At 43.0% G+C, this 23,932-nt stretch overlaps 1 protein-coding gene across 2 annotated transcripts in view; it reads left to right on the top strand.

Annotated features, from left to right (window-relative positions):
- The first annotated feature begins 1,424 nt into the window (after positions 1 to 1,424).
- The window catches only part of PLCB1 (phospholipase C beta 1), a 2,042,221-nt gene continuing 2,019,713 nt past the window's right edge, over positions 1,425 to 23,932 (top strand). For both annotated transcript variants that reach the window (XM_069234146.1, XM_069234145.1), the window contains exon 1: positions 1,425 to 1,972. In XM_069234146.1, the coding sequence (XP_069090247.1) occupies positions 1,874 to 1,972 (99 nt within the window). In that variant the 5' untranslated portion in view covers positions 1,425 to 1,873. The remainder of the gene's footprint in view (positions 1,973 to 23,932) is intronic.

Raw genomic sequence — 23,932 nt, 5'->3', positions numbered from 1 at the left:
TGTAGAAGGAAAGGGTATCATTCTCAAACCCCTGGTGATTCTGGCTGTTTCAAGGTATTTTAAGAGAGGTTGACCCCAACATTTGGATGTGTCTTTTCTCAGTGGTTTTTCCAGTGTCTGAAAGATGTTTTTGGCAGAAAATGGGTTTGGTTGTTGTGCTTGGAATAGAAGAACTGCTACTGAATACTTCATCAATCCTGCTAATACAGATAATTACTCAGTTTCTACACGGAGTCAGAAGCCAGCAATGTTATAAAAAGGCTAAAGAATACCAGGCCTTGTGCATAGTGTAGATAGATATAACTCTATGACTTCGATCCTGAAGATCATAGTCTTTTGGATCTGTTAAAATGGAAAAAGAATGAAAACATGGAGGCTCTTTGTGTTACAGGTTAAAATGTGAGTGGGATGCAACAGCAGAGTTATGTGCCTAGTACACGATGCCATGTGCAATTTTCAGGTCACTGGTTCTAACCTATAACAGACAGTTCAGTGGGAGAAAATGGTACATCTGTCAGATTTATGTGAAGCCTACATGTCACAGGTGTCCAGCCCACTCAAAAAGCTTAGTGGGATAATACAACTACTGCAGGGATGTGTGCCACACAGTGTTTAAAGAAACAAATAACAGATTTAGAACAAGGTGTTTGAGGCTTCTACCCTACACGCACCCCTAGAGCTTCTGGCTGCAGAGATTGGTGAGTAACACGTGTGACAGATTCCAAACCTAGTGAGGTAGATTTCTCCCATCAATGCATTGATATTTTGAGCACTGTGTCAGCAGAAAAAACAGAATCTTGAAAAAGTGAAACAATTTTCACTGGAGATCATCTCAAACCTCAGTCGGGTACCTTACACCGCTCAGGGATGCCCTTCCCTTTGGAGGCCTTTCACAGGCGCAGTGACTTAAGAGGAACTTGCAAGTCGCCAGTTCCATGATTGGACAGTTGTTTTGAGCGGGCTTGGTGTCACATATTGTTTCAAATGTACAGCTCCCTGAAATGATAACTCTTGACAACACTTGGAAACAGGCACGAGCAGATGCAGTCTGCGGTGTGCAAATAATGGAAATTACGAGTTTTCTCTCTCATGTCACCCCTCAAATATAGCACCCAAACATGGCCGCCCTGTGTAAAGGAAACATGTATAGGAATTACTGTACTGTTGTGAAAGTAAAGTGCTGTAGACACTCTTTTTTTCCCCGCAGGTCAGGCAGGCGAAGTGTCTGGTAATTCTTTAATTCTTTGGATTCACAGTTGCACTCGTGCGGCCTTCAGACTGAATTGGGACACTGGACCTTGAGAGCCGTGGCAGCGATGACCTCTCCGTTCAAGGCTGCAGTGCGCAGCTGAGGCAGGCGGTGGCGCTTCCCTCTGCTTCACCAGATCCTCGGAGGAGAAAGTTGCCAGGCGCTGAGGAGGGCTGGGGAGGGAGGAGGAGTGCTGGAGCGCGGCGTGCGTGAGAGCGGCGCTGCTCTTTCGCCCTGGTCGCGAGCTGGGCAGAAGGATGCGCTGCCGGGTGGCTCTGTAGGAGACTGACAGCGCCTGGCAGCAGCAGTGGAGGCTTGGTCGGAGGTACCGCTATACGGGCGAGCAGCGCCGTGCCCGAGCCCTGCTCTCGGATGTTCCCTTCGCTGCAATTCTCTCGCTTGCTTGGGTTTTGTGTGCATACAGCCCTGCCTTGAACCAGCTGCAGTGACCGCACCGACCCACCTGCCACTTGGACCTCCGCTGCTATCTCTTTGAAAGGCACATACACCCGGAGCCAGTTCGGAATCCTATTTTTATTTTATTTTTCATTTTGTTTACATCCTGCTTGCGCATTTGCTGGGAATTTCTGCTCTCTCCGCGCTCTGAAGGATCCATGTGCGAAAATGGCTGGGGCTCAGCCAGGTGTCCACGCGTTGCAGCTCAAACATGTCAGCGTCCCTGAGAACCTGAAGAAAGGCACCAAGTGCATGAAATGGGATGATGTAAGTAGATGATCCGCCGCTAAGAGTGGGTACGAATGTGCAGACTCTGCTCCGGGGGCGGCTCCGGGATCCGGGCGCCGCTTGTGCAATCCGTGACAATGAATGAGCCCAGCTCCTGGCTCCTCGGAGCCAGCCGGGGGGCACTGGCTGGACCTGGCGCTGGCATCGGTGGGGTGGCAACAGGGAGGCATCCTGCAGTCACTTCATAGCTGCCCTCGCCTGAAAGATCAGATCAGAGACAGATGCTGAAGAGTCCTGTTGACTTGCATCAAGTGTGGGTCTCGCCGAGGCATTGCAACAACATATGTGCATGTGGGTATCATTAACTCGCCATGAGGGAATGGTGCGAATTATGTGCAATTCTTGGCATACTTGAGGTGCGCTATATAGGAAACTTTCAGTGAAGGGACATTTACTCAGCAAAGTCGGCAGCCATGTGCTGTCTATATGGTGATCCAAACACTTCCCTGTCTGACATTCAGGGCAATTGGAGACGCGCTGTTATTCCACTGTGTGACATGAGAGGGTGTTGCACCCTGGCGTCTCGTGACTCACGACTTGAGCGGACTCCAGTGCTACCTGCCGTGTTGCGGGACTGGCGGCCCCGGCACACGGAGAAGGAAGCAGGGTCATTGACAGCGCATCCGAGATGCCGCGCTGTCAGTACGTACAGCGCCAGGAAGGGGTCAGGTTCAGGGCACATGTGTGAGACCTAAGAGAACTGCAGCAGTTGTGGGTGCACGGGGACAGCAGGGTGAGGAAGGGACGAGCAGGGGCCAGAGGTGAAGGCCAAGTGAACCCTTGGCGAGCAGCTCACTGAGACTGCGGGCACGTTTCAGCTACAGTGACAGCCTCGGTGTGGTACAGTGCCCAATTAGCTGGGATGAATTTTTCAGCTGCAGCAGAGGCTGGCTTTAAAACTATTGTGTCATACCGTCTGGCTATACGCGCCCAAAGTGGCAGTATTTGATTTACTAAACGTGAAACCGCTGTATATATAGATCAAGGCTACCCACCACTGGTCTCGGAGACGCATACTCTGGTGTACAATGAAAAACCTGCGCTGGTGCAAAACCAAAACGTGTCATTTTTGTATTATTCTGCTTTTTGTGTAACATGAAATAGATCAAACAGGGTAGGTTTCAGTTTTACGGTATATGTATGTCTAGTTCTGCACCGTGGCAACATTTATTAAAGTAATATTGTATTCATTTTTTCCTTGTAATTTTCTGAGCAATTATCTTTCCCAACTTTCCAAATGTAAACATTGGTACTAGAGGTTTAGCGAAATAGGCCTGTCGCTTTTCTTATCTCAGCTGGCAACATTGTACAGTGTACGCACCTTTTTTGAATTGGTGCAAACGTCTTTCTGCAGTGTACATCCGTGAAATTCGGTTGCTTCATTCCTAGCTTGGGAAAAAACAAACTATTATTCAAAATGTATTTTTCTGTTTTTACACCAAGTGTAAACGTTTCGAAATATCTGTGATGGATCTGATCTGTTATTTGGAAAAAGAGCATGCCTTATTTTTATTTCCTATTGCAAAGCAATGTGATCTGTGTGATCCTGGACAAACTCCCCACCCCCTCCCCTTTTTCCGTTCTCGCTTCAGTTTTCTTCACTGCAGAAGAAAGCAGTTTGAATTCGGCAAAACCCGGAATAAGCGTAGCATAAAACAGAGATCTGTACAGAGTAAAGACAACCGGACCGAACAATATTAATTAAATCCTTTATTGTGTGTCTGTCGTTTACAGTGCACGCGCCTGAACACTGCACAGTTCCTCCGGTAGTTCGCGCCATGCTGCATGGTCTCGAGTGCCCTTAAATTATAACAAAAGTTGTCTTGGCATCTTTGCTGGCAGAAACTCTCCCTGCTTCATTCAGCACGTACATTGTGACAGCAAACGCTGGGTGTCTTAATGTAGCAACGCTTTATTTTTAGCCGTCTTCTCGGTGACGCGCACGTGCAGATGACAGCCCACGTTGCTTCCTCTGCCTGCAATCTTCGGCCCTGTTGCTCTTCGTGGTGCATTCGCACATGGACAGATTTGGCGGCCTGTAATCAATGCCCTATGTAGTTCACTGTAATAATGCACATGCGATTAAAATACACAGCAGTAAATTATTTTTATCACGACACTAAAAAGCTATTACGACTTAAGCTGCACGTACTGTATTGTCCTTGCACGGAAAAACGGGCACGTTGGTTTCGTTGGGGGCTCATAGCTTTGAACCGATAGCAGCACAGGCAGGTAACTGCAACAGGTGCACTAAACCATTAAGTGTTCTGGCCATGTATTCTGCCCCTTGAAGTTTACAGGGTTTTACTTGAACTGGAACCTTGAAGACAGATGCGTAAACCCAATGAGCTATTTAGTTGGCGTTGGAACCTGGCACCGGTAGACTGCACCCTACGGTCTGCAGCAGTTTCATTGAGAGGCTGAATTACCTTTTTGGAAAGATTATGTGACAAGCGATATTTTTTGCGTATCCTGCAGGTTAATCCACGCCACTACGTTACTGTGATTTACGGATTACACTCACATCTCTGCAACAGGCACTTAACCCCCTGAGCTGGCAACAGGTTCCATGTCCAATGTGTGACTCTTGCCAGGTTCTGTACCTAGTGCAACAGTGTTCCTCGGAGTGGCGCTGCTATGAAGTGACGTGGCGCAGAGGGCAGGACAGTGATGGTGAGAACGCCTATTTTCTCGCACACCTTCAATCACACGGGGTGTGGTGAGAAGAGGAGGGATTGCTTGTTGACACAGGTTTACCACAGCGCCCCGTAGGTATTTGTTATGCTGGCTAGAAAGTTCTGCCAAAATGATTTTTTTTCAAGCTACTGTGCATGGTTGTAATGCATTTGATTTGCAAATATTTCCAGGTGTAATTACACATGGAACGTGTCTGTCCCAAAACATGTTGCATAAGCAGATTGTTCTGCCCAAGGCGCGGGAGAATTCAGTATGTTTTTGTGTCTCATTTTCAAAGCTGATGCATTCGGACATACGGCTTGGCATTTTTTTTAACCACAGTTCGAAATGCAAAATCTGCATTCCGACATGATTCTGTGCAGCACACTGAGGGCAGCTGAAGGCTCATCGCCTTGTTTGCTGGCACTGGCTCCCAAAATAAAGATCTTGACCCCTGAAGAGGGTCAGGGCTTGTTCCTAATATTAGAGCTGCCCGGAATAGTGCCCGCCCCTTAGATCTTGCCATGACATGTAGCATGTGAGCAGCATGGCCTCCGTCGAGCGCGTTTGGCGTCCCGCCACATCCAGCCAGGCAAGGCTAGCTTTTAAAACAATATGTCATCAGCGCTCCACCAGCGAAACAGCTTTTGGACTCGCCTTTGCAGCTGATTCACACTTTGTTGATTAGACTTCATTGCCATGACGCAAGTGCACTCCTACATTCCCTCTAATGCTTCCTGGTCAACAGACGCTGTCATTACCAGGCTCATTCTTATCATTGGAGCTGCAACCTTCCAAAAAGGAATGTCGTACGCCAAGACGTCATTACAGACGGGATCAAGTACCGCCTGCTATACATCATAAGGGTGTTGCAATTCATTAACGAGGTTTGTGGCCATATTGAGGAACAAGGCCGACTTCTTAGTTTATTATAAGGTCATCAAACTCTAAGGTGGTTTGATATATCATTTTAACATATGTCAGAGGGATTTTTTTTCCTTATAATACATGGTCACTCACACCTTCACCCATCTCACAAATGGCTTAAATCGTTGTTTTCTTGCTCCTTCATATGCAAAGGATCATATGATTGTAGACATAAATAATTAAAGTGGAATTTGAAGTGCGAAAATAAGCAAACTGAAATGCTTTTCGCAATTTGTTGCAAAATCATCACAATCAGTTAAATTAAGTCATTTTAAACAATAAGTAGATAAATGCAGAGATAATCTGTTTTTGCTGCAGTTAACTTTAGTGTGCAGACGATAAACATATTACGATAATGTAGTAGTTAGAAGTGACTAGGGGTGGGACGTCACAACTGGACTGTAGTAAGGAGATTAGAGACAGGCTTTTATACAGGGACAGCAGGTTTTCATGTATTAAATCACAATTGGTAATGTCCAATGGTTGCTCTACATAAATATGTTACTTTCAGTTCAGTTTTTCTTTCTCTCTGAACTTTTATCTTTTGTTGACATTTACTGTCTGACTCTTCAGTGCCATTGAATGCATTTTTTTGGCTAGCTCACACTGAAAGTTATTCATTTCTAGGCGCTCCCTCTTTTTTCTGGTTTTGATACAACTGGGGGTGCAAGGAGATACAGTGATTTGCTCAATATAAGAAGAATGAAAAGCCAGTTTTCACTTTCACTTGTTTGTTTGAACTGCAGCTGTGGTGATGCTTAGTGACCTGCCTTTCACCTTTGCTGCTGGCTCTGACAGTAGGCTTTACAACATCACAACTCAGCTGTAGTAACCTATTATTGCTGAGCACCTACATAACTCTGTTGTCACAGGTGTCTAGAGATTCGAAGTCACAACTAGGCAGTAATAAAGAATTAAAGCAAGTTTTTATACAGGGATGCATGCTCCCATATATTATATAGCTACTGTCTACAATCTAATAGTAACCCTATAGGGTGAATCATGCACCATACAATCAATGTATCATATCATAACATAATGGAACGGCCGATTGCTAGCTTTGTAGAAATATGTTACTTTGAATAACAAAAATGTCAAGTTAAATTTTATCTCAGTTTTCCTTCTTTTCTGAAAACGTACCTTTTGTTGACATTTACAGTTTTATCTCCTTAGTGCTCTTGAGTGCATTTTATTTTGTATTGCTCACGCTGCAAAGTCATATATTTGTAGGCACTCCACTTTCTTTCTGGTTGACAAAACTAGGAGACGAGTAGCTACAGACCCAGATTTACTAAAACCTTGCATTTGGGGTTGCATCACTTTTGTCGCACAACTCTGACACAAAATCCATTTTGGCACTCACTAAGCTATGCAACATCGATTTGCACAGTGCTGCCTTGCTTTACTTGTGGGATACGTGTCACATGGGTGGAGCATGGGACTTCTCGTGCATCCACTGATGTATTTTAATGCAAACCTAGATTTACAAAGACTTGTAAACCTGAGTTTGTGCCAAAATGGTGCGCCTACCCAACAGAGGCATAACAAGGTGAAATACCTTCCTTGCTCCTTGTTATTTCCTCTTTCTATGTGTGCTGAAGAATGCAGCACACATGGGAAGATGAATATGCCACTAACAATTGTATTCTTGCCTTCCTGCACAAATCCTGTAGAAAAACAATCCTGCCCTTAATGTAGACACCCATGCACCATAGCACAATGAGTGCCTGTTTTAGCGCTAGGAAGCCACAAGTACGCCAGCACATTGAGGGCGATGAATAGTATCACATCTAGGTAAATATGGCACTGTTCAGCTCTCTCCTGTTCACGTACGCAGTGCTGCAAGTTGCTGTGCTGCACTGTATTGACTAAGTTATTTATTGGTAAATATGACCCAAAGTGACTTGGTAGAGAACAGAAGATTGAAAAAAACAGTTTTTATTTTTGCTGCTTTGTATAAACCTCAGCTGTAATGATGCTCAATGTACTGCCTTTCCCCTTGGATGCTGGCTCTGGCAGAAGGCTTTACAACATCATAACTCAATTCAGTTATTACTGCTGCGCAACGACATCATTTTGTATTTGCATGCGACTAGAGACGAGATATATAAAATACTTTTATACAGGCACAACCGACTCCCGTGTATTACAACACTATAGTCTTCCATCTAATAATAATGGCACAATGCTAGCTTTATATATGTTAATTTCAATTACAAAATTTCACTTCAGTTTCCTTGCTTTCTGAAAGTTTACCTTTTGTTGGCATTCGCAGTCTCAGCTCTTTAATGGCCTTGATTATTTATGTATAACTCACACTGCAAAGTCATTCATTTCCAGGCACTCCCACTTTTTTCTAGTGTTGACAAGCTGAGGGACAAGGGGATTTAGTGATTTGCTCAAAGTCACACAATTTACAAAGTGAAAAATTCGGGACGGAAACTAATATCTCCTGACTTAGGCCTAGGTAGCTCCGCAATAGACGAAATCTAATAGAATATAGTGAAGACACATCGCCCAATTAAGAAAAGATTTTGATGTAACTTTCTCTTATATTTCTCCTGGCTCACTGAATTCAGGAGTAAGCCAGGAGGACTGCAAGAATAAGTCATGCCCACCCATTGCACAATTTTAGTGAATAAGGCACACAGGTATAAATAGTTTTGCGGATTGCGGATATGGTTGACGGCTATTTCCATTCTCACCATGTCCTTTATTATGTAACATAAACACACAAATCATGGTGTTAGACTGGCAACATTGATAAATATGTTGTTAAAGTCACCTTTGTCATCTTACATGTATGAACAATATTGAAGCATGAGATGGAGCTATGGAGCTTTCGAAACCACATTTGGCCATCCTTATGTCTAAATCTCTTATAATTTAGGAGCATTAGTCAATGTGTCTCAGAATTAGGTGGATACAATCCCTAACCCAAATAGATGCATAGTTATAAAACATATTAAGAAAGGCAACATCTATATATCTTAACCCTTAGAATAGGTTACATTAGTAATACATTAAATGAAAGAAACATGAAATTCAAAAGGAAGACGACTGTGTTTCTCAAAATGCCCTTTATTTTTCCTTTCTTTCTTCATCTGGTAATGCTATCTACAGCCAGAACGTCTTTAATCTGCTATGCATGATAGCCTGGGCTTTTTAAATATAAAACAATACACAGTCGTTTGAACAAAAAGTGATATTGTAGCATGAACAACAAACGATATTGTGTAAACATTGGGTGAGAAAAACGTGGAGGACACGATGTGAGACAAATAACAAGGGACACACGGGATCCAAGCTGTGTAGAAAACAAGGTAGCTAAAGCTCATAGTGAGATTGTGGCAACTTGTGTGTCGTGGAGAGTAGAAGAACAGATTGTAAAGGGTGGGAGACAAGGTACCGTAATTTTCAGCCAATTACGAGACACAATTCACCCTTTTCACTTTGACCTGTTTCTGTCTTCTATTGTATTAATATATAACCTATTGTAAGGTTTATGATACGTAGCTGTCACCTTTCCTAATATGTTTTATAAATAAGATTGAACGTATGTTTCAAGCTTCCAATCATGGGTTCTTCAATATGTTCAGAAGTGGCAAAGTGCCTCTTATAATACTGCACACTTTTCACACAGAAACGTATTATATATCAATGGAAAGAAGGCTTGACTTCATCTCTCCCTTTGACAATTATTGCAGGTATCACTCTGCTCCACTGTTTCCATTATTTTGTATTATTGTCTGCTGTATGCCAACATATATCATAAATTACCATAATAACACCTCAACCTTAATGCAGCTGTATGACGGTTACTGCTTTTACAGCCAGCCACACCTACCAGTAAGCTGGTGGCACATGTCCTGCAAACCCCCTTTGTCTTTCATTTGTATCCATCACAATTCTGTCAGGTTACATGCAAGGCTATGAAACTCTGATATAACTTCAATACAAGTCTCAGCAAGAGAGAGATTTGAGAATGAGAGTACACAGTGTTGCACACATCTGTTGAACACCTGGAAGCTTCTTTTTCATATCCAAGATCAGTTCATGATCCCTCAATATAATACCTATTTTAATTGGGTGACACCCATGGAGTTGCCTGCACCCCTCACCCTCTGCCAGCTAATTTAGTGTTGTTCGCTCCAGTGATGTCTCTAGAAGGTGGCCAGGTAAGGCCTATACCCCAGATGTATTTGTCCTGCCTCCCCCCCCATGCCTCGGCTACATCATCCACTTCCCCTTATAAAACACATTCATTTGCCCAACTACATTTCATTGCAAAGCAGTACAGTTAGCTTAACACACTTAGGGCCAGATGTAGCAAAACTTGGTTTTGCGACTCGGAAATTGCGACTCCAAGCGACTCGCAATTTCCGAGTCGCAAAACCATATGCAGAAAGGTGTCTCAGACACCTTCTGCGAGTCGCTATGGGGTCGCAAAGACCCACCTCATTAATATTAATGAGGTGGGTCGCAAATTGCGGCCCCATAGCGACTATGGGCACTCACTGATATGGAGGCCTGCTGTAGTCAGCAGACCTCCATGTCCGTGACTGCTTGTAAATAAAGCAGTTTTTTTTTTTCAAGTGTAGCCCGTTTTCCTTAAAGGAAAACGAGCTGCACTTAAAAAAAAATCCAAAACCTTTTGTTTCGGAATTTTTTCAGGGCAGGTAGTGGTCCGTTGGACCACTACCTGCCCTGAAAAAATAATATGGGGTCCAGTCACAAAGGGGAAGGGGTCCCATGGGGACCCCTTCCCGTTTGCAAGTGGGTTACCTTCCACTTCGAGTGGATGGTAACTGCGACTCCATTTGCGACTGCGTATGCGGTCGCAAATGGAGTTGCATACCACTGCGACTCGCAAATAGGAAGGGAACACCCCTTCCTATTTGCGACTCTGAAATGCATTTTGCGAGTCGGTCCCGACTCGCAAAATGCATTTCTGAATAGCAAACTCCGGTTTGCGACTCGCAAACGGCGATTTTTGCCGTTTGCGAGTCGCAAACTGGTTGCTACATCTGGCCCATAAATCTGTTTTTGTATGTATACATCTGTAGTTTTCTCAAAGGTGCACTGTGTCCCCCCCTAAAATGTACTTTTAGAGATGCCACTGCCGTGCTCTATTCCCTTTTCTCTCCCTTGCTCATTCCTCCTTCCATGGTGTTTTTCTGCTATGCCCCTAAGTGCCATGTTTAGCGGCCTGTGGGTCTTGGGACCCAAAGGTAATTCATATGGGGCTCGTGCTCATTAAATTTGGCTTGAGCTTTCAGAGACTGTGGAGGAAGGCTAGGGTGTATCTCTGTCCAGAGAGTTGAGTCGGAGGAGAGAAAAGACAGGATAGCTCTGAAATGGTAACCGATTCCCGACTCTTACGAGAGCATTAATGTTATCACATTACCACAATAACTTTAACCAAATACGTTCAAAATAATTGATTCGTTCATTGGAAATAACCCATTCTAAATTTACCAAGCAACCTTACTTTCGTTTCTGTACGAGTCATGGCAGTTTTTTTATTTAAAATATCAAAGGCCCATTGGTCAGTAGAGAGCATGCATACTGACTGCAATAAGTTAACTTACTTTGGATTTTTTTAACCTATTTATTTATGTAATAATAATTTCCAGTTTCCTGTTTTATCTAGTACTCACAGAGTCAGTAGGCTGCTTCAGAGCACTAATAAAGACGCAAAATCACAACTCATCACTAAGATGCGTGGATGAAAAACTTCTTAAAGTCACGTAGCAAATTTTCTTTTATGCATCACAATATGTGCATTTGACATAATTCATCACAGCTGTGAAACTGATGACCTCCATGCATAATAGCATATTTCACTCTGCACATCTTACATCTGGCTTATGTGATGTCTCGTTTTCATATGTATTTATCTCAAAAAATCTTATTTAACCGAAAAGTCAGGATGCGCTGGGTTATATTCGTGCCGCAAGGTACAATTACATTGAAGAGGCGTCTATATATCATTATAGTTGATTCCCTCTGCAAGGGTGTTGTAACGTAGTCTTTGCAGCATAAACACTGTTTTCCTATTTTCAGTTCATTGTGTTATTGTTGAGAAAATGGAACGTGATGTTTACAGAAACAATAAAATGTGTAAATAGGCACGTATCATAACTGTACTCTAAATAACGTGTTATAAAAATTGTTATAAAAAAAACAGCCGCCAGAATTACACCAAAATTGGCAAAAAGTTAGAACGTTACTTAAAAGACATGCTTTTGGTGATTTGGTGTAAATCAGTTCAGTAATCTTTTGAGAAATTCCCCTTTTAACAGGGACTTGGGTTCTTATGAGGGCGATAGAAAATTACACACAGGTATGGTATGTTGAATTCCTTCAAGTGCACAAGGACACTGTCCCAAGGACTGAAGGATTTCATCAGTCATTTGAGATGTCATGAGTAATGCCATTTAATGTCATGAGTGATGTAATGTGTGAGGTCATATGCACTGCCTTACGGGGCACATGTTATATATAGTTCACTTAACTCTAATTGGCAATTTCATGGCTTTCATGTTTTTAACTGTTAGTGCAGTGGGGCTGGAACAATTTTCAGAGTGGGTGTGCTGCCATCAATGTTACACCACTGAAGTCATCTTATACGGATAATGAAAAATCCAAGCATCGCTCTCAGAACAAGTGTAGCAAATGAGCCACACCTATTGAGCAGGACAGTGATACAGGTGTGGTATTTAGCCAGTGGTGCATTTTGGAGTACAATGTAATACTTCTGTTACTAAAGCATGATGTTGTAGGACACTGTTATTTACAGACACCACATTTTCCATTGAAATGCCCACTAGTTTTGCACAGACATGCAGTTTATTGATAAAATTATAAAGCACGTGTTGGACCTAGCCCTTTCTGCAGGTTTCCCCCAAATGTTTTGCCTTCACTTCCTTCCTTTGCTGAACCTGTTTTTGTTGCCATTAGTACTCTGTGCACTTTACCACTTCTAACCAGTGCTGAAGTGCTTGTGTTCTCTTCAAACATGATCAAATTGGCTTACACCTAATTGGCACATTTCATTTACTTGTAAGTCCCTAATCAATGGCAATACATTCACCCAGGGCCTGTAAGTTAAATGCTACTAGTAGGCCTGCAGCATTCATTGTGCCACCCACTAAAGTAGCCTTTTAAAATATGTCTCAGGTCTGCCTCTGCATCCTGTAGTGCAGTTTTAAACTGGCAATTGGACCTAACTTTTCCTTTTTAATACATATAAGTCACCCCTAAGGTAGGCCCTCAAGGCGTATAGTGCAGGGTACATTGTTTTCAAAAGGTAGGACATGTTTACTTAAGTTTTAAATATCCTGGCAGTTAAAGAACTCCTAAAACGTTTTTCACTGTTGCCTCACATTTGTGCTGTATCGTGTTGATAGCTTAGGACTCTGAGCACTTTACTACTGCTGGCCAGTGCTAAAGTGCATGTGCTTCTCCCCTAAACATGGTAACATTTGGTTATCCACAATTGGCATATTTAATTTACTTATAAATCCATTGTAAAGGGGAATACCCTATAGCCAGGGTGACTAAGCACTCATCTGCATTAATCTGCATTCTGATGGCTCTTTCTCGGCAGGAAAGGGAGGAGAGGGGCTCAAACTTGCACCTGATTAGCCAGTGCCAGTCCCCACACAAAGGGCTGCTTACCCCCTACTAACAGTCTGGAGCCAGGGCTGAATAAGAAAGGACCTCTGTACACTTCACAGACCTTTCTCTGAAGTCAACCCCTATTCAAAGGCACATTTGGGTATAAGAACTGTCTCTCTGATCCTACCAAATAAGTACACTATTGGACCTGTGAAGATCTCTGCCAGGAGTAAGGACTGCTGTGCTACAAGGAGTACTACTCTGCTTGACTGCATCCCAAGAAGGACTGCTCTCTGCTTTGTTGAGTTACCCTGCTGTCTGCTGATTTCTGCCCCGCTGAGGAAGGACTGGACCCCTCTCATCTGCACCCAGAGGGACTCCAAGGGCTTGTTGGCTTGCCTCCTGTTCTTCTGTAGTCTCAGGGATATCAAAGTCTGCCTACAACCTGCAACCAGCACTTGAAGTTTGTCTGCTGTGAGTCTTTCTTCCAAGTGGTGCCAATCCAGTCCTGGGCCTTTGGAAGTGAGTATCTGTGGAGCAACTCAAGAAAACTAATGTATCAACAACATTGCGCCGATCGGAAACAGCACATTTGGTCTCAACGCTGATGCATCACCGCTGCTGCCTGAGCCGTGGATACCACATTGCTGACTGCACAATGCATCGTCCTTGAATTCCCATACATCTTTGACTTTGAGTGGCTCAGGGCCGATGCATTGCTTCAACCCAGCGGTTCAATGACAACGACACATCACCTTGACACCCAATAACACCTGATCTTCAATGCATCCTTGACCCTGTGCAGCTGAAAGCTGACGCATCACCTACATTTCCTCAATCAACAGCAACGGATCTCCTCCTCTGCTCCATGCATTGAGTCCTCGACATCAATGCTTCTTACATCCAAGGTACTTTCTAAGTAGACTCTTCATGGGTCCTGTAGCCGGCCTCCTCTCCAACTACAGCCCATGGTGGCCCCCAACTCAAAGCTCTAGCAATGACCATCTGCAACGCCCGACTGGCTGCTCGTGGTACAGTAACAACAACATGCGCCGCCTGACCCGCTCTTTGTGCTACAGAGACTACCATCTGCTGCTCTCTCCCTGCTCTTCACGGCCTTGTCCACTTCAAACAGAACAGTCTGCTCCAACTTTGAGAAGGTAACTGATTCACCTGTACTGACTTGGTCCCATAAGCTGACCCGTGCTCCATCGTGGTCAGCTTGAACTTGTGACTTCCCCCCAACTAGCATGACCAGATAAACATGAGTTTGTGAATTTAAGTGCTTTATTTACTTAAAATGTCAAAATTGAATATCTCTGCTTTTACTGGTTGGATTTTTGCTATTCCGATGTCATTTTATTTATTAAAATGTACTCTTGTTTTCTGAATTAGTTCAGGGATTTTCTTTTGTTGTTTGTTCACTTTATTACTGTTTATGCGTTGCATAAATACTTTACACTTTGCCTCTAAATTAAGTCTGACTGGTTTGTGCCAAGCTACCAGAGTGTTAAGCACAGGTTAATGTAGTGACTTTTGTGTTCAACCTGACAAAGACTGTGGTTGTTTTATGACTGATGCTTTCATTTCCCTAAACCAATAGCCCTGTTGCTCACAGTACACAAACGAAAATATGTGTAAATCGTGTTTCATAAATATATTTAATTTCCACATCATCAAGTAAAGTGCCTTGATTTCTTTTGATTATATTGAAATCTTTGCTTCTTATGTTTCAAAATAACAAAAATTGTCTTGATTAGTGCTTTCAAACTGCTGATTTATTTTGAATAATTTATACAGTTCATTTACAGCGGTTTATATTTTGTTGTGATAGAACAAAATGACATACTACTGCCTTTCCATCCACACTCTCTGTACCCCAGCAAGACTGCCATAAAGTTCACTTTACAAAATCGTCTCACTTTGTTAGACAGAGAAAGAGAAGTAAACACTTAGGGCCAGATGTAGCAAAACTTGGTTTTGCGACTCGGAAATTGCGACTCCGAGCGACTCGCAATTTCCGAGTTGCAAAACCATATGCAGAACGGTGTCTCAGACACCGTCTGCGAGTCGCTATGGGGTCGCAAAGACCCACCTCATTAATATTAATGAGGTGGGTCGCAAATTGCGGCCCCATAGCGACTATGGGCACTCACTTACATGGAGGCCTGCTGTAGTCAGCACACCTCATGTCCGTGACTGCTTGTCAATAAAGCAGTTTTTTTTAAAAAGTGTAGCCCGTTTTCCTTAAAGGAAAACGAGCTGCACTTAAAAAAAAATCCGAAACCTTTTGTTTCAGAATTTTTTCAGGGCAGGTAGTGGTCCGTTGGACCACTACCTGCCCTGAAAAAATATTTTGGGGTCCATTCACAAAGGGGAAGGGGTCCCCTGGGGACCCCTTCCAATTTGCGAGTGGGTTACCATCCACTTCAAGTGGATGGTAACTGCGACTCCATTTGCGACCGCGTACGCGGTCGCAAATGGAATTGCATCCCACTGCGAGTCGCAAATAGGAAGGGAACACCCCTTCCTATTTGCGAGTCGGAAATGCATTTTGCGAGTCGGTTCTGACTCGCAAAATGCATTTCTGCATAGGAAACTCCGGTTTGCGACTCTCAAACGGCAATTTTTGCCGTTTGCGAGTCGCAAACTGTTTCCTACATCTGGCCCTAACTTCCTTGCTAAAAGGATTTGACAGAAGGCAGCCTGACATTTGACACCTGTTTCTGACCACACAACAAATGTGACAAGATGAAAACAAATTTAAAGGCATCTTTATTTCGCATTCAACTTCTGAACTCTAGCATGGTTATTTTGAGGGACCATTGGCAAACCTCCCCTCACCCCGCCACCCCACCAGCAGCCCTACTTCCAGGGGCTATGTAGTTCTCGTGCCATTTCAAATTCTGACTATAAAATCACTTTATGTGTTGTTTTTTTCAGTGACTATATACACAACCATGTCATCTGATCAAGTATTGCCTTTGAGAGGTTCTAATGAAGAAACAACCATGCCAAAGGCTTAACAATGAATGCAAAATTGTAAACATCAAAAACATTTTCTTTATTAACACACTCTACGTGTCAGAATGGGCAGATTTTTTTACACAGAATAGAAGAATTGACAAGAAACCTGTGTTTTCTGCTTCACACATTGTATATAGAAATTACTTTACACAGCGAATCAACTGTCATAATAGACATGGGGTCTCCTCAATGTGATTTTACCATACTGCTCATTTTTTTCTTCTTGCATGCTGGTAAAAAGCTTATTTTGGAACAAAGTCACAGAAACATAGGAAAATACCATGTCATAAACAATATATGCACATGGGCAGTATATAATATGTTACTTATTACCACAGTTGAGGGCGAGATATGCCATCTTGACTCACTGAAGGCTTCACCTCTCATGCGTGAAGCTTTTCCGCACTCCTAACAATGGTAATAAATAGCATATTACACACTGCACATCTGATTGTATACTCTGTGGATATGTGTGTGTGTGTTTGTGTGAGAAACACAATAAAAGTGTTGTTATGTTTATGATTTATAACCAAAAAACAGTGACTTTTGCAAATTATTCTTAGGACCAGATCAATAATTCACATAACAGCCATTTAAACCAACTGTAACTTGCACAGTAAGTGCAGTGCTCATGACCTCACCCTCAATTAAACAAATGCAATTTCAAATGTTGTAAATCATCCATCGGATAAGATTACATATCACATCATCCATACGACATTGGCAAAGATTTCTATGATTGTAGTATCCATAATTGGTTTGATTATGTTTGTAATTTAATTACGTTTCACTTTTAATGTTCTTTTATTGGTATCACTATTGTTAGTTCAGATGGCTTGTGTTTGGTGTGTAAGTTATGGTTTGCATGGCTTTTGTCCATGTAATAGTCTGTGCTTCTAACCTTAAATTTCACATTTCTGTCTTTTTCTACTGTGGTCCCTGCAGTATTTGCAACTGTGGTTGAAACTGGTCTCTACCATCCTCTGCTTGCAACCTGTATCTCCATTCTTGTGGTGGCTGGGGTCATAGCTGTTATGACAACTGTTAGGACTCTTGTTGCTCAGCTCTGATACTGCTCTGGTGGAATATTTTATTGTTGCTGTGTTTATGCTGTGGTCCCTGCAATGGTGGAAGCTGTGGTCATGGCTGGGGTTAAAATGTTTGCCCCTACCTTTATGGCAGGTGTGGTCCCTGCACTTGCCCCTGCGTGCTTGCAGCTGCTGTCACTGATATGTACCTGATTTGGTTCATAAGTGATCACTGTTGTGGTCCTTGTTATGGTGGCAAATGTGGCCTCTACTGTCATTGCATCAGTAGTTCTGCCATATACAGCTGTTGCAGCTATGGGGGTAAAAATGGGCTGACAGCAAGCCCTTCTTTTATGTTAATCAAGTCAGCTTTGGCAGAGATATGTCTTTTGAAAGACCCAAAAAGAGTGAATATATTCCCTAGGCTTCCTCTTACAATTACTAATTCATTAAGTGATCATCTCCTGTAACAAGAGTAAAAAACATTCCAAAGATCCTCTCTGTATTATTTTGTATTTCTATTTTAGTAATGAAATGGACTTGCCCTATAGCTAAAGCTGTCTCTGGCTGAAATGAAACAAGTATTTGCAATGCACTGGGTCTGGCGTTTGCTTGAGTTAGAACTATTGGTGTTGTAAATTCATAACTGGACTTTGCTTGTCACATACATTTGTCAACCCTGCCTCATATTTTGGTCTTTTCCTGCCACATAATTCTAGTGGCCCTGCATATAACAAAAACATTTCCATTTACCTTCTTCCTCTATCTGCAGCCAAAAATGAAAATGTTGCCATGTAGCATCCTAATTTAAATCTGCTATGCTAATTCCAATAGAATGCCACTTTCACCACCCCACTATCAGAGTTACTGACTGGCTAACATTATTCCCAAATGAAGACAGCCACGGAGGAGTAACGAGAGAAATAACCTAGAAGGTCACCCAAACATATCAAGAGTGTTCAAACGGTCATATTGTAATAAGGATGGTAAATTGGCCTAAATCATAGTCATAAATGCAATAAAGAGAGATTAATAAAATAAATACAATTTTCATATAAACCCAATATAAACCTTTATCAGAAATAAACATTTGGTATTAGACTGTAAGGCTCAGAACAGCCCCTAGAGGACAACACAATGAAAAAAGCATTTATAAAAAACATGGTCCCCCATGGCCTAGAGGGCATAACCACATGAAAAGAAAATGACTGAAAATATTGCAGCATAATCATATATTTAGCCCCTAGAAGGCATAGTGCATTACTCATTTTCAGGGCTAGCAGCCCTACCGTAATGATATTACAAACAAGACCCTTAAAACACAAACTACTCTCCGCTGCCACTGAATGAAGGGAGGGGTTATTATTTTGTGGTCCCCACAAACCTAGTGTCGGGATCCAGGGATGATGTAGACAGAAAGAGCAGGTTGTGGTGAACATTTAGAAAGTAGTTCCATTATCCTAGGACCACCACAGGCTGTTATGAGCAAAAATGTTCTGTAAAAGAACGGGACAACTGAGTGCAGCAAATATTGTAGTATGCTGATTGTAATGCTCAGCACAGCCCCTAGAGAACACCATAATAAAAATATAATTTGTAAGAAACATGGTCATGTAACCATATAGTCAGCCCCTAGAGGACATAACTACATGAAAATAGAATAGCACAAAGTAATGTAATATAACTATATACAGTATTTTCCCCTAAAGAATGTAATGCCTTAATCATTTGTAGACCTAGCAGGTCTACTGCAATACTAAGGCCCTTAGAACACAAACTACTCCAAGCTGTAAACTAAAGTTCTAGCCATAGGAGAGCTTAAAAGGGACTGAATGGTGAGAGGGGTTATTATTTTGGGGTCCCCACTAACCTAGTATGGGGACCCATAGATGACCTAAACATAAAGAGTGTGTCATGCTGAACATTTGGTCCCATTGGTGGTCCCAATCACAGGCTTCAAAAATGTAGCGAAAAAGAATGCTTGCAAAGCATTATAGGGTGACTTTTCCAGAGTGCAGTGAATATTGTAGTATTGGCTCTCCTGCTGTGTCAAGAGAGCTGCATTAAGGAAATCTGTGGTTTTTAGTAAAGATTTTATCAATTATACATGTTTTTTGGAAAGCTATGGAGCGTACAGGGGAGAGCCAAAAGAAATTACTCTGATTAGGTAACAGTGTGAACAATCTGACCGGCACGTGAATGCCGCTGATGAAGTTTGCACTGTTGGCGCTGTTAGGGCCATGGTGCACGAAGGGGAGAGACAAAAGAAAAAAATAGTTCACCCACGCTGAAGTATATCAGCAATCGTGCAAATATCCATGTAACAGGGTCAGTCTGCAAGGCGGTAGCAAAACCACCCCAAGGCGGACAAATGTAAAGCAATTACCAATGACATCAAGGGATTTTTGAAAGGCAAGCCCACGAACGAGTGAAAGCGATGGGTGTGAGGTGGGTGTGGTTAAAAGTCCACAATACTTACAACAGGTCAAAGCGAGTGTGCGCTTGACCTAAAAAAATCGATTTTTGGGGACATCTTGCTGTTCCTAACTGTTGTTTCATGAGAGACTATTAGCAACATATGCGTAGAGGGCAGGAAATAGTACTCAATGGCAGGAAACCTCATTGTTTCTCGTGTTGTCACTGCTTTCCAGACAATGCATTCTGTTCACACTGATGAACACACCTCAATAACAGTATCATCGACTCTGCCCTGTACATTCCTCGAGGCACAGAAGGAATACCTCCAAGTTTGCAGATATATCGCTACCTTAATGGCCATCTGCTAAATTGATGCAATTATGCACTTATAGCTCTTTTTAAAATGTACAATTATCTAAAAAACAAAGTGTTCCGACAGGGAAAATGATAAGATTAGATCGGAACATGAGGAGACTCATTTATGAAAATACATTGAGCCATGTTACCAAGAAAGCACACGTATCTATCCTGACTTTCAAATGTGATCGTTCCTTACTCACGCGGAAGGAGGAGCAAGAGGAATGGGAATGGTTTGGTTTCGAGTAAGCAGTGCTTAATTTGTAATAGAGTATGTGCCAGTGCACAGATCTCTGCTCAGACGCCCACATCCAGTGCTTTTAAATGTTTACACACCGAATACCAAGGATGCGACTTTCAATCTCACGGCTCTTGCGTCCCCCACCAAAGACTGACTGTCCCTTTATCTCATTCCTGCAGAGTTCCTGCTTTTCGCCTTCTGTAAGGGGGTTCTCGTATTTCTCTTCCTCCATCTTTCTCATGTGCTTGTTTTTCATTATTTTTCAGTTTTGCTCGCGGTCAATGTCTGATGAGGAGTAAGTGATGTCTCCAAAATTAAGTTCTGGTGGGCCCCACCGGCAACCCCCGCTCAAATGAAGCAGTGGTGTGGTGGGGGAGGGATGCGGTTGTACACCTGTGGGTGGAATTAATTTGTTCCCATTGAACACGATATTGGACATAAAACGCCATGCATGGGCGTCTTGATAGTTCACATTCAACTTAAAAGAAATTTAAAGAATACCTTTTAATTGTTCATGGGTAAATAGTGGACTGCTGAGCATGGCATTGTTTGACAGAGGCTAAGGTGAAAACTGTAGTTTAAAACTGGGTTTGATATGAAAAGCCAGGGGACTGTGCATCAGAAAATCTCAATGCCTCTTGCAGAGGGTTCGAATTTGGGCGCTGATTTGAGCGCAAAAAGTTGCATAGATTTCCCCATCGCGGCATTCATGGCTCAAACATGTTTTTGTCTGCCATTAGCCCCACACACACAGGATGACGTGAGCTACATTTTAATATGCAGCTCTGCGCAGCCCTTTGTTGTGGCAATAGGCCTCATGTGACTGCCTGTCACAGACAAGTACTAAATTAAATTATCTATACCTGAGGGGAAATACGGCGCAAATCAAGTGTATACATTCGGGATGTTCAGGAGTCCGTATCACCGCTTTAACCAACAAGTCCAGCTGTAACTCCCCACTCTTTGCCTTAAAATATATTGTTTGAATATGGACACATGGTAGCTACTGGCCATGCAAACGTAGATGAAAAAGAGCAGTTTAACTGAAAACAGCACCGCTATGAAGAAGTCCTCGGTACACCCCCACCCTTCTTGATAGCACCGCAATAAGGTGGGATGGAGGATTCAAGGGAAAAACAAGTGATTTGACTTGAAAAACACAGACATTTATTATTTTTCATGGCGCAGTCAGGCCTCCGCTGCATTGTGGGGACTGAAAGGAAGCACCAATATATTATCCGAAATTACACTGTGCAAGCAGAGCACCGTGACTGTCCCCTGTCTTAGACGAACTGTCATCTTGAATTTAGGCCTCATGATTTACGATCACAAGTCGTAAAAAAAGAAACGCGAACTGTTCATCAAGGACCAGATCCAAATTAAATTCAACTAAAACAGTTTATCAAAGCCACGCAGGTAAAGGGCACGCTACAGACACTGGATAAATAAAGCAGGTATCACACAGGAAATGTCACAGATCAGTGTGGGCTATTTTCTTGGTGTCCGCAGTCGTATAGGGTAGGGCTTGTATTGGATCCATAATCCACCACACACTGGAGCATCCCCACCCTGAGAAGCAACACCTTCCAGGGCGTCCTTGCCCTAGAGATCAGTAAAAGGCAAGTTAAATGCCTCACGTCTAATAGCCATGTACAGGGCATGAGAGGAAAGTGGGCCAGCCCCACGATTAAACTAAACATGAAAGCTGCGGAATACTAATGAAAACTAAGGGGAATCCTATTGAAAAAAACTAGTAAAGTGTCTGATTTGAATGTGTTTTGGTAGGTAAGTTGTTCAAAAATGCGTTATAACCTTTATAACCTCCAAATGTATGAAATGTTGCTATATCACTGTACTTTGCACTCACTAATGCATATTTCAAGATTTATTTAGGTTCCAGAATATTTTGGCGGCCATGTAAAGTTTTATTGAAATTATGCCCAAAGACGTTTTTGCGCCTTGATTGCTTTGCACTCTCTAACGTTACCCCTCTACACAACTTTAACTTGAATTCTCTTTATTGTTTATAATGTCCAAGTATCTTGAACAGTCTTCCTTTTCTCTATTTTCCATCGGCCCTGAATAATTTTGCATCTGATATGGCACACAGCTGCAAAACGGCGCCCAGAGATTGTTCTGTTACTTCCGCCTCTGTGCCTTTCCCTATACTCTACCTCACAATCCTATCTCTGATTACCTAAAGGTTCATCACTTCCTGTATTCCCACTTGCACCCCAAATGGAACTGCCGTCATACCTGTTCCATTTCTTACTCGTCATCATGTTTATCCCACCCCTACTGCCCCTAGCCATCTATTATACCTGTTTCCTGTAAAAGAATAAGTATTGAAGACCAACGTTTTACAGAGAAGTCTGTGGCCGTCAGTATTGTGTCAGAGTGCCAAATACCGAGGCTACGTAGTCTTGATTCCACCTCACGCCTTGATAATCTACCACAAGGCCCTTTATCCCACTCCTGCAGGTTCCTGCTTTCTTCCTAATATGTTACATTTAAAAATATTTGCTTGTTGACAAAATGCACAAGTAATAGCATTTAATGACTAAGGCCCTCATTTTGACCTTGGTGGTAAAAACCACCTTCCCCTACTGTGACGGCAGCCAAAAGTCCATCGCCACGGCTACCAGCCGTCCGCCAGATTATGACCACAGCCGGATTTCCGCCAGAAAGATGGCGGAAATCCAGCCATGCCGGCGGATGGCGGTAAGGTGGCACTGCTGCCACCAGCAGCGCCATGCCAGTAGACTGCCACCGGCCGTATTATGAGAAATAATATGGTCTGGCGATGTCCTGCTGGCGGACGCTGTTGCTGGCAGCAGCGCCCCGTCCCTTCTACTGCCGGAGGACCCCCTGGACACAGGTAAGTGGGTGCTCTGACAAGGGAAGGGGGGGTGTTGTGTGTTTGTGTGGGTGTGTGTTGTATGTGAGTGCCTATCTGGAAGTGTGAGTGCGTGTATGTTGAGTTGTGTGAATGCATGTATGTATGTAAGTGTGTGCCGATGTGTGTTTGAATGGATGTATGCATGCTTGGATGAATGTGGGAATGGGTGTGTGTATGCATGTGTTCATGTGTGAAGGGAGGGGTGTGAATGAAGGGGGATCTGGAGAGGAAGGGGGGATGGGAGGTAATCTGTATAGGGGGGGTGGGGTGGGGAAGACCACTATCAGTGATAGGGAAGTGCATACCGCCATGGTTTTCGTGGCGGTAAGGAAGCCACAAAAACCATGGTGGTAGGCGGGGTCATGATCCCGCAGGCGGTACAGCGACGGCTGCCTGGCTGGAGATTGCTATTTCCAGCCCAGCGGCCTTTACCACCGTGGCAGTTGCTGTGGAAGCCAAACCACCAATGTCATAATATGGTGGAAAGTTGGCAGTACTTTCCACCATATTACCACCGTCCGTCGGGGTCATAATGAGGGCATAAGTGTTTTTGAATTAGAGAAATTGTTACTTTGAGGCTACCTTTCTTTCTGTTTTGTCCATTTGTATCTACAGCTTTTCATGTCAGATGCACTGTGGTGGTCCTATAAGTAAAAAAAAAAATTCAAATGGACAAGCAAGATGGTGGCGAAAATACAATCATAAACAATTTCTCAGTGATAATATGAAAGAAACATGTTCAA

Source organism: Pleurodeles waltl, chromosome 5, assembly GCF_031143425.1.
Source record: "Pleurodeles waltl isolate 20211129_DDA chromosome 5, aPleWal1.hap1.20221129, whole genome shotgun sequence".
NCBI lineage: Eukaryota > Metazoa > Chordata > Amphibia > Caudata > Salamandridae > Pleurodeles > Pleurodeles waltl.
The sequence above is the reverse complement of the archived record's forward strand: the minus strand, read 5'-3'. Positions and strand labels throughout refer to the sequence as shown.